The sequence below is a fragment of the Lissotriton helveticus genome, chromosome 7 (assembly GCF_964261635.1).
Source record: "Lissotriton helveticus chromosome 7, aLisHel1.1, whole genome shotgun sequence".
Classification (NCBI taxonomy): Eukaryota; Metazoa; Chordata; class Amphibia; order Caudata; family Salamandridae; genus Lissotriton; species Lissotriton helveticus.
Genome location: NC_136068.1, coordinates 314824696 through 314836732, shown reverse-complemented (window position 1 = coordinate 314836732; position 12037 = coordinate 314824696). Strand labels below are relative to the sequence as shown.

At 37.6% G+C, this 12037-nt stretch overlaps 1 protein-coding gene across 2 annotated transcripts in view; it reads right to left on the bottom strand.

Moving 5' to 3' along the window:
- Positions 1–12037, bottom strand: part of IFT52 (intraflagellar transport 52) — a 201980-nt gene that overhangs the window by 105727 nt on the left and 84216 nt on the right. The window contains exons 7-8 of one of the 2 annotated variants that reach the window (XM_078650500.1): positions 11291–11417; positions 5694–5810 (exon numbers count right to left, since the gene is read on the bottom strand). In XM_078650500.1, the coding sequence (XP_078506626.1) occupies positions 5694–5810; positions 11291–11417 (244 nt within the window). The remainder of the gene's footprint in view (positions 1–5693; positions 5811–11290; positions 11418–12037) is intronic. The other variant, XM_078650501.1, reaches the window with a different exon arrangement.

The window sequence follows — 12037 nt, the reverse complement described above, 5'->3', positions numbered from 1 at the left end:
AATTATTCATAAAATCAAAGGTGAGAATAGGATATGTGGTGTAGTTCTGACACTGAACATTAGTGACACCAAGATATACTAGATGCTGACTGTACACAGAAACATTAATCCGACTAACAGCACACATTTAGACTAAGTTTGAAACTCATATTCCTCAGTGTGGACTCAGGAAGTAAGGAACTATTAATATTAGGTACTTAAGTCCCACAGTTTCAACTTGAGATGAAGAGCATGTATCCACAAGTACCCTTTCGTCCAGCACCAAGAACATATTGTCTGTATCCAGCTTGATCATGAAATTAGATCATTCCATATGACCATGAGCAACTTTTGCACTAATCTACTAGGATCAGCTGTTCTACAGGTGATATTCACATTTTTTTTTTTACTTTATATATTTTATTATTCTATATTTAAAAAAACATGTAAAATTTCAAATCAAATTGTGATCCGGGTGATGCCATTAAACAGTTGATATACAGTAACAGCATCCCCAGGTAGTGGCGAGAATGTAGTCTGACAGATCGATTAAAGCAGAACAAATGCATAATTGCACAAGTCAGACTATTATGTTTTAAAAGTAATAATAATCTTGAGTACTAAGCAAACTAAAAAGTGATTGCCCATGACATAATAAATAAGAGTAATCAGTATCGATCAGATCGTGCAATTGCATTTCCCATCTCATACACAGGGCTTAAAGTTAGGGGCAGTGTCAAAGCTTTTAGTCAAGTATGGCCTTAGTAGGCCTCATAAATCTTTTGATCTACTTTTAGTTGATAACGTGGAAGAAAAGGTATCAGGTCATCGCAGCATGGGGCATCATTTAGCCAGGCTTTGAGCGCTAGACAAGGAACACTGAGCCAAGTGATAGCTATTCTACACTTAGTGAGAAGTAGTGGCAAGGCAGTTGGATATCTTGCCTGTAGTGTGATCTTGTCCAAATAACCTAACAGCCCTTAAAGTGGGGACATTTCAATTACATTATTGGTGATATTAGTTTGTTTATAGCAGAATAACCATATAACATCTTCCATTGGTAAATCTAGGTCTTGTTCTCATCATTCACAGGCAGGATATGTTGCTTCTGTACATAATTTAGTGTAAATCTGATACAATGTGGAGAACCACCCTTTTGTGCTGGTTGAGGTTATCACGTGTTGCAAAGAGCTAAAGTTAGGTAGCTTGCTTGAAAACGTAGGAAAGGCATCTTTGAAAACACCTCTAAGTCTGTGGTATACTTAAGTCGAGTCAAGTAAAATCAAGAAAACTTTTTTGGCAGCTAGTGCCATAAAAGTAAACAATTGCAATAAAAGTAATACAATACAGTTTAAAAATTGATAAAACACTTGCAGACAATAGATAGTAATTCATTAGGAGAAACCATCCTGTGCAAAAGCCTAGACACCACAGCATGAAAGGACAAATTGTATATTACACTGAAATAATATGTACAAATGTAGTTGATGTTCAATGACTGTAATTTATAAAAGCAAAACTATAGTTGATCTGCTAAAAACAAAAGAAGGGCACCAACAACCACAGAGCTGTACCAGCTCAAAGAATATCACACAGCTGTCTACAATACATTCTGTCTCAGGAGGATATATTAACCGTCATCGCACATCAGTTGCCTCTGGTCACATTAGGCAATGGCAGACCAGCTTCTTAGTATCTACATCCGACCCAAAAACTTAGCAACAGAGCAAGAATATAATGCTCGAGGGTCTGAACTTAAAATTCTAAGGGCAATACAGCTACTTCATGAGCTTACAAAGTGGCTTGATCCAACCCCTGATGGGGGCTTATGTATCCTGGGCAAACGAACAAAACATGAGCTATGGTTTCTGCTGAAATATTACAAACAGTGCACACAACTTCTTCTTGGGCGGCCCATTTGCTGGTAAAAGATTTCAGTGGAAATGTTCCAACCTTGAATTGAAAAGAGAGTTTCCAATCCAATGAAACAGTAATAGTGGCTCAGTATCGCTCTAGGAAACTATGCAATTCAATTTAAAATCTAAGAACCCCCCTGAAAATGTTGAAAACTCAGCTGCTTAAGCCTCACATTGCATAATCCATGACCAGTAGTGCTTTATCAGCAACTCTCTTGAGGAAAAGGGTTAACAAGATGGATTTTCCCAAAGCTCCCTCATTCCCATAGCTAACAACTTAAAAAAATTGCAGGAGCCAGCCAATTATGTTGAATCTATCAGTATCCATAACATCCTTCAGAGCAGTGGCATAGTTGACTACTTCTGGTGCAGACCATAGCCTTTCCCAATATAGCAATGGGTGTAGTCTGGCTTTACTGGCTATCGCCTTCCTGTCCATGTCAAGCAACAAAGGATACAGCGAGATGCTTGATGGAAGGTGGGCCAGACTCCTCAGCAACTTATTCTCTGATCTATTTAGGGCAGTTAGGTTGGAAACCCCCACAATTTGGACTCATATCAAGCTGAGCCCAGGTTTTAGCTTCACGTATCTGAAGAAAGTGTGATTTCAGATCAGGACACAGATACCTCAAGACCACCGGCTCATAAAACCCTGACCATCCAAACTATTGGGAAAGAAAATGATCCAACACCCTCAGGTTCTGCACCGAATATGTCTTTTTTAGAGAAGGGAGTAGAGCAACATCGACCACTAGACCCTGCAACATCCAAACTAACAGAAAAAAAACCAGAAGAGGAAAAGGAAAAGGAAAAAGAAAAGAGCAAAAAAGGATTGAGAAGTCAAACGAAAGTCTCATAATTAACTACATTTGAAGAAAACATTGAATGAAGGAATTTCATTTGTGAGTACATACCACACTACAGAACTCAAAACAGAGGTGGCCTTTTTTAAATTCATGAGAATTCTTCGGTTACGGAATTTTTTTACATTTATTTGTCCAACTGAAACTGATGACTCTACACCCAGGTTCAAACCCATGAGCACGTTTACAGCACCTGTATCACATAAAACGCTTGACAATTTCGAAACACTTGTGAAAGCAGACTTGAGTAAGGTACAGTACAAGAGGAAAACTAAAAACTTAAGTCGAGCAGAATACAGTGCTTTGCAGACATTAGCAAGGAATCAAACCATTAAATTCCAAAAGGCAGACAAAGGAGAAGGGTTAGTCATGATGGACACTGAATTCTATATCAAAAAGGGTACAGAGCACGTGTCTGATAGTACTACATATGGAATTCTTGATAATGATCCAACCACAGAAATATCAAATTCTTTGAGTCAAATATTAGACCAAGCTGAAACATTGGACTGGATTGACAACAAAACGAAAAGATACCTATTTCAATTGTTTCCCAGGAGACCTAAAATCTATTTTTTGCCTACAATACATAAAAATTTGGAGGATCCTCCTTTTAGACCCATAGTGTCTGGTTGTGAATCGCTGTTTGAAAATCCAGGACATTACATAAACAGTTATCTACAACCTTTTGTCCAGAAATGGTCTACTTATATTGAGGATACATCAGATTTTTTGAGGAGTGTATCAAACATTAATGCAGTTACATCTGAAAATTGGATCTTGTGCACTATAGATGTAGTCGCACTTTATAATCAATACCACATGCCTCTGGGCTACAAGCCGTGGAATGGGCTCTCCTACAAGATGAACGCACAGATATACCCAAAAGTTTCATCATTCAATTACTGGAATTCTGTTTACAGCATAGTTATTTCATGTGGGAAGAAAACATTTTCATTCAACTGAATGGAACCTCTATGGGTTTTCCGGGAGCGCCTGTCTATGCTAACACATTCATGTCCAAATTTGAGAATGATTTCATTTTAACTGATCAGACATGGCAAGAGGGATTGGTATTTTACCGACGATACATAGACGATATTTTTCTAATTTTGGAGAAAATCTGAAAAATCCTTACTCAGGAACATCCAAACCTTGAACGCAGTCGAACCCCGTATTCAATTCACATATAACATCAAGAATGATATGATACCTTTCCTATACGTACTCATTGAACTAAAGGATGGTCAGATTTTGACTTGTGTATTCAAAAAAACGACTGATAGAAACAATGCGTTATTATTCACGAGTTTTCTTCCTGCTAGTTTGATTGAAAATTTGCCGGTGTCTCAGTTCATGAGAATAAAACGTATTTCATCTGAAATCTCAGATTGTGAAGAAACACTAGAGCAACAAAAATCCAATTATATTCAAAGAGGTTATCCTGAGGTATTGCTTGAAAAACAATTGTCTAAAGTAAGAGCAACACCTAGAACACAACTGTTGGTGAAAAAATCAAAAGGCACCAGCAAAAGAATGGTATTTGAATCTAAATTCTCGTCAGCATCAAGAGACATCAAACAGATTATTTTGAAAAGATGGGATTTACTTGAATCAGAAAGTGATTTTGGAACACTATTCAAAGAAAAAACATTGTTTGCCTATACTCTGGCACAGAATTTAAAAGAATTTTTTACCAAAAAAGCACAATTACAAAAAAGTGAAAGTGTTGACACGCCCAGGGGAACAATGAAATGTTGGAATTGTAAAAATTGCAATAACATAATCCCAGGCAATGTTCTGTTACATCCAAGGACTGGAGCCAGTATACAATTACGACATAGCTCAAATTGCAATTCTGAGCACGTGGTGTACATGATCAAATGTTCATGCGGATTGTTATACGTCGGAAAGACTGAGAGAAAGATAAAAATCAGACTATCTGAGCACAAGAGTAGAATCCGGAACAAAAACACTACTTCAAGTCTAGCAGTTCATTGGACAGAAAATTCTCACACAATCGCACAACTGAAGTTTCAGATTATCGAACAGGTCCCACGGAGACCAGGAATCGATAATTCTAAAACCCTCCTCCAGAGGGAAGTTTTTTGGATAAATAAATTGCAAACTTTAATGCCCCATGGGCTAAATGATAAATTGGAAATGACTTGTTTTCTCTAAAAATCGAAACTTTTCATCAAACATAAATCAAGTTGGAGTTCCACAGGTAGACAGTTACACACACCCAAAGCTCCAGATCTAGACATGTTACATATAGCTATGAGACGCTCACACTACCACACACACAGAATATTTCTCAGGTTCACAATTCATCTTGATTTATTGAATCCCTCGTAATGTTGATGTTCTAACATGATGTCCGATTGTCAAATTTGTTTATAAATGTTGTAAATATATTATATGCGGACAACCGTAATTCAGTAAAAGATTAAGGCAGTATAGACATGTTTGTGCTGCCGAAGACATAGTTTTATCCACATCCTGATTTGACAGGTGTCACCTAAATGAGTTATTCTGAGAATAATGCACACATACACTAGTTAGAAACCGACAGTAAAAAATTCTGTTGCGTCGTGTTCTTTACAAGTAGTTCAATTAGTATATAGAGTACATGGGTTAGTTAACATGGGTTGAAATTCGGCTTTGTTTGCCTTCGTGTTATTCTTTTTGCTCGTGGCATCACTGAAATAAAGTTTTGAAAAACATTGCTTAAAAAGTCAATGTTTACGGAGATATCAGAGTCCTTCGTTGATTAACAAACTGCACACTGCCAAATACAACTTTCCTAACATATTTTTAACTAAACTGGCAACAGGAACGTAACTTTGAAATAAAATCTCCTTGTCAGACAATCGAAGCGGTACTTGCCCAATTTACCTTTTTGAACTGGATCTGAAGCTATTCTCTTCCCTACCTCATTTGTTCTAAACAGTTTAGTGATCCTCTTCCTAATTCTTTTCTCGGCCCTGACAGAAATTCTACCACTGCCTTCTGCTTCATCTTCCAGAATTTTGTCAATGATCTCCTCGAGCTGAACACAAAGAAAGATGCCTTGTTAGACAGATACTCTATCAAATATAAAAAACTAGGTCAAGAAAGAAACAGACAGTTCACAGCAAAATCTACATCTTTATTAAAGATAGACACTATGTTTTCAACATAAGCATCAGATACTGAAAGGTATTTTCATTACTTAGGACCTGCTTTGGAGTTTGGTGGACTGGCAACTCCATGAGAAACAGGAATGATATCCCGTAAACATTATTACAAGTGCATTATATTCTATGGTGCTTGAAATGAGGTGGAGAAGATATCGGTCACGTTTGTGATGGAGCAACCCATACGCCAAACTCTAAAATCAGGCCCATCCTTATGTATTTAGATTTTCAATAGAGTGCTACATAGTTCCCTTGAACGTTAGTCTAAATTGCTCAGTTTTGGGAGTTTCTTGAACCGCATAGAGATAGGTTTATATCACACGTTATTCGTTCACAACATTTTACAGTGTGGGGACTTGTACTCCATAAATCTACCTTAGTTTTTTCATTCTCTTGAAAGGTCATTGGGTGATCAGATGGGTGGATGCACACAGGAGGTTTCTAGTTGGTGCCAGTTTTCACAGAAGTCAGGGCCCTTTGTTGTTTTATTTACAAATGGAACCGGGAACCTAAAACACTATCCTAAAACCTATTGGAAGCCAGTGGAGTCTTCAAGTTCAGGTGTGATATATATGTGCTTACTGAAGTGTAAGGACATTCTGGCTGCCTTCTACAGAAGCCTTGGTAATCTGGTGTGCAGTTTCTTCAGTAGGCTAAAGTAGGTCATAGTACAGTAGTCAATACTTGCATTAACAAGTGCTCTCATCAGTCGAATATGGTGGTCATCATACACTATTGAGAGGCATTTTATACATGACCGAGTTGCAGTTTGACCCTTGTACCACAGTGTTGACTTGCAGGATAACTGAAAGAGGAGTCAAAAAGTATGCCAATTTATCTTACTTTTGAAGAGGTTAATCCAGGGGTTACAAAGCAAAGTCTCAGTGGTATGATTCATTTCACACATTACTACAATGTTATTTTGGTGCAATTCATGCAAAAGAAACTACCCTGCATTAAATGAACCCAGAGTCCAGGCAAAGGTTATGCTGCTTGAATTCTCAAGTTTGTTACCCAGCTGGAAATAGCTTATTGTATCATCTGCATACATTTGAAAGTTCTACTAGTAGTGGTCAATAAAGGAACACATGAAAAGTGAGTAGAAATTATACAGAGTAAAAGTGAAACAGATGATCCTCGAAGAAAGTCTTAAGACACTGGAAGCATGTAGATGACTCCTGACCATAGCTTGACTTTATTTTTACTGTAGATAGTGAGAAATGATTGGCCCAAAAGTAAGTGCAGTTTACCAATAATCCAGCCTTTCAAATACTATTATATTCAACAGTGTTGTACACAGTAAGAGGTTAAGCAGCATAAGATCATATGTCTTGCCCATGTGGATGGAAAGAAGCTCTTACCAGAAATTAAATAAGGCATATTCAGTGCCCTCTACATGCCTCAATCCAGTATTAAAGATGAGGAAAAGATGCAGATGTTTCTTTTCAGAATAGGGTGAGGAGTTTAAAGGGCCAAACTAACCCAAAAAACATTAAACAATCATACTTTTTGTTTCCATCGCAAGGGGTGGGAAGAATCATACATGCAAGAAAGCAGGCTTCAACAGGCAAATTGGGCACTTATCTTGAGGGTCAGACATAGCACCTTAGCTGTCTACAAGAGTGTGAATGAGGTGAAAGCAGACTTTAGCAGAAGTTTAAAAAGTGGAGATTTAGAGAGGCTGTTCCTGTGAGCTGTATATGTAGCTGCATGTCCTGCCAATTTTGGACTCAAATAACTCTAGTAGAGTAGCCCATTGTTGTTGTGATAAGCACTGGATACTTTTCAGGGCATCTCATGTAGACATTACCTGATAAATATTGATGATTTTCCTCATTTGACTGCATGCAACTAATGTGTTTAGCAAGGCAAATTTTTTTGGCTCTCTTGAGGTATTTATGGCAACCGCTACTAAACGTCTTCCTTCATATTTTGACCTTTTCACTCAGGTATGTACTCCCCTTCTCAGTGTTCTATATTTGGCTAGCTCTAGTTGTTGGTTCTGTGGAATGTGATGGGTTTGTATGTTTGGGGGGACAAGTTGATGGAGATGAAAGACCTGCAACCTTGGATGCACCATAATGTTTAACATATCTAAAATGTTGGTGACTAAGAGGCCTAACTTTGTGCATTGGGCCACTCACCACGTATTAGAAACAGACAGCCTGAACCAGATCTATAAGGTCCCGAACCAGTTTCAAGTCTGGTCTCAACCCAAAAACTGATATAATCAATATTTTGTTGGCTTTAATCTCCAGTAATTGTATCCACCTTCTGATAGACCACTTGCTGTGCTGGGGGAGCTATTAGGATTATCAAACAAGGGCCACTACACACTCGAACAATGGAGTATGTAGTATCTGTAATTCCCATACATATAATATCAGAAGCATAGGCTAATACTACAGCGACATAAATCCGGTCTTAACCCATCGTCACGATTATATTGTGACCCAGAAGGAGAAGGCTGTGAAGCGGTCATTCATTGGTCTCCATAGCAAGCCTCAGTAAGAACAGCTATAGGACAGAGGTAGAAAGGTGGCTGTGTGTATACAGTGTGTGCCTTAGGGCTGAACGGGTATTAATTAGATCATGTTTTTGTGTTAGAATTTCCATCTTCTTGCAAGACATCACCAGTTGACACTGGAGTTTGACAGGGAGGTTTCTTTGCATTGAAAGTTTTTTGTGGATGACCTGGTGAGATGCTGTGGTGGAATAACTAGTAGTAACAAAAAAGAGCTGGCTCTAATCAGTAAGGCTGAGCCTATCAAACAACGTAACAAGAGAATATGCCAATACAGATGTGGTAATTTAACACACCTAATGTCATCCAGAAGAGAAATTAAATTCAAAACTGGGTATTGCTATTTAATAGCTGTTTATTCAGTCATATATACTTGAAAAATGCAAAATGTAGTACTTAGTACATCTTTTCAATTGAAGAATTGCAAGCGAAAAATGAAAAATAGGACACAATAAGATAAAATCACAATCACACCTTCACTAATCAAGCATATCACAGTCATCCCACTCGCATTCAAACATTCAAACAAAAATACTTCCCACAATCTGGAGAGTTCAATATACCAGTGTGAGAAGTAAAAGCGGTCTGCTCTAAATTCAACAATAATCACAAAAATGATTTCTGTAGAACAATACACTCAAAAGGTTTCTTAACAATCAATTCTATTAGAACCATACATTTTATAAAGATGGTATACAAAAATTCTGGTGTACAAAAATTCAAGTGCAGTACAAATCGGCACAAGAATAGCAGAAGCAGACCAGTGGAGAGAGGCCTATGCGTTTCGAATCCCTATAGGTCAAGGGCGATTCTCCTCAGGGCCAAAAGTATTCTAGAAAACAGAAAAGAAAAGAAATCTATGTGTGGGCTGTTTAAAAATAAAAGAATACTAGCGAGCACTACTACACCAAAGTTGCACACAGTGGTGGAATAACAGTATTTGACAGAGTTCAAGGCAAGGGGGTATGTCAACAAGTAACTGCAGCTGTAGATCTAGGAGTGATCCAAGAAACCAATGGGTGCTGTACTGGCGTTTGGAAAAAGTATGGAAAGACAGTGGGAGCTATGAGATTGGAAATTAGCTTAGTTGACTATATGGTGTATTGAGGCAGAGAGGAAGTTTCCACAATAGTCTGTTTTGGGGCTCTTGAAGATCCCCTGTAGGTTAACGGGTTCCTGCCATTGCCATAGATCATGATGGTTCTGTAACTATAAACTTTGATACTGTTTTCTTTTTTAAAGTGTGAAGCGAGAAATGGCAGAATCTCATCTGTCGCCATCTTGGATTTCTGCTGTTTTTGTTAATGGCGAGTCCGAAATGTATTTTGCCAAGCTTCCAGACTACTCGTGGAAAAAAGGTAGTTGATCTTAGTAATTTTAGTTTTCAGGCTACTACAGACATCTTCTATGATGATTTCAGAATCAAATCACATGGAGGCTTAAGACCCTTTTTATGTGTTTCTGGACTGTTCAGCTGGTGGTTACGAGGTAGAAAATCTTTTGGGGCCTGTTTGTGATAGGAAAAGACTTTGGCCTTTGTATGTTGTGCTGTGTTTTCTCATGCTAAGGATATGGTACAAGCCTTACTAGCTTGTTCAGCAAGTGGAACGTTTAGTAATCTACCAATGTCATGTTCACCACATAAATGTGAGAAATGCATACCATGCATCCTGTGCTTCAGATTAAGGAGAACTACCATATAATCAATTATAATCCGTTTTTATTTGAGGAAGCATCTGTCAGGTTAAAGGCTTGTTAGAAACGCCCAACTAATCTGAACCATGATGGTACGAAACTCTCTATTTTCCAGATGAAAAAGATGGAAGTGGAAGTAGCAATGTTGACCCTCCTGTCGGGCTATTTATAATACATAAAGTAATGTCCATATGGTTGACGTCACAAGGAGGAGTACTGTATCCACAAACTGCTGTGCACTAGAAAATGACATTTTAACTCAAATTATAAGACACTTTACTCCCTCTGCCCCACTCCACTTGATGGACAAAATACTGCACAACTTAATACAGCTTCTATATAGCTGAATTAAGACTCAAACCACAAAAGTTGATATTTGCATCAAAGCTCCCAAAGCGGCCTTAGACCTTGTTTGCCATTTTCCCTTGCTGTAAAATACATACACTGATTATTCCTTGGGTGTCACTTGGAGGACATGTACAAGAACTGCACACCCATGCTTTCAATAATGAAATGTTACCATAACACTCATACTTAATGAAGTACAGAGAAATATAATTATTGCATAAATAATGAGTGTTCTAAACAATCTATTTGTTGACAGGCTTTTTACAGCACTCATGAATAATCTATGTAATGTGATTGATTCATCAGAATCTTTTAGCTCACTAAGCATCACTTGTGCGCGAAGGACCATGACTAAACAGTGTCTCTCTCTTACAAATAATGTTTTCTCATTTATGGGTTGGTAGGCAAAAAATCCTTGAAATTCTAATGCTAATATTGATGTAGACTGCAGGGTCAATTTTCAGTAAAGTGGTGACTGTATAATCATTGATAAATGCCTGGGCTCCAATAGTTCAAATGAAAGTGCTGGCGCAGTAAGATGTCTGCCACTGAAGGAAAAGGAAGATTATCTGCTAATGTCAGACAGATGAAACCGTTCTCATATTTGTGTATTTATCAAAACATGAGTAATCATACTTTTACATGTTAATGAACTACATGTACAAAATTACTTTTCAATGTGAAGGAAGTCAGCAAAATAAACCTTCTATCCACACCTTTAAGGAAAACGTTGTCTGAGCCTCATAACAACTACACTACTTAGTAGTTTGAAAATACTCACAATACCTTGGCATGGTAGAAAGCAAGGATTGGCCGGTTCAGAGGAAAGCAGACAGATCCAGTGGATAAGACAGCAACAGCTGGTTTCATCACATTCAGGGTGGCACCAAAGGGATATACGAAAGTTAGAGCCCTGCAAGATATTCAGCATTTGGATTATGACCTCCACATAGGGCAAAAAGCTGCAGAACATATTTTAAATTCCGAAATAAAATTATGAATTGGATTGCATTTAGACCAAGCACCATCAAAGGTAGGCATATGAAAAGAGGATTTTACTATTCTTTTCTTTATGGTGGTTTGGAGTAAGGATCAGTTGTGCAATCTTTACATTCTTTCTGCTTGTGTACTACATATACCTATTCATATATTCATTTATTTAATTGCACATTTTTTCAATTCTAAATACACACTATTTAGAACTGTTAGCATGCATATATTGTTTAGTGGCAATTGTTTATATATGTAATTCAAACAGTCAACAATTACATTTTACAACTACATTTTATATTGTTTAATGTTTGTAATTCAAACAACGATCAATGTTTCATGAAAGTAGAAGTAGGGAAGGTGTATGTTGTTTGTTGTTTTTGGTAACCTTCAACAAAAGACCCATTCTTTTCAAATCAATGGAAATAGAGTAATACAGTTAAATGGTAACAAGAGTTAGGGACAGAGGAGTCTTCATATTTCCAGACAGCTAGGAGATGGGAGATGAGACATTGGACTCCCAAAGAAAGGATTGCAAAAACC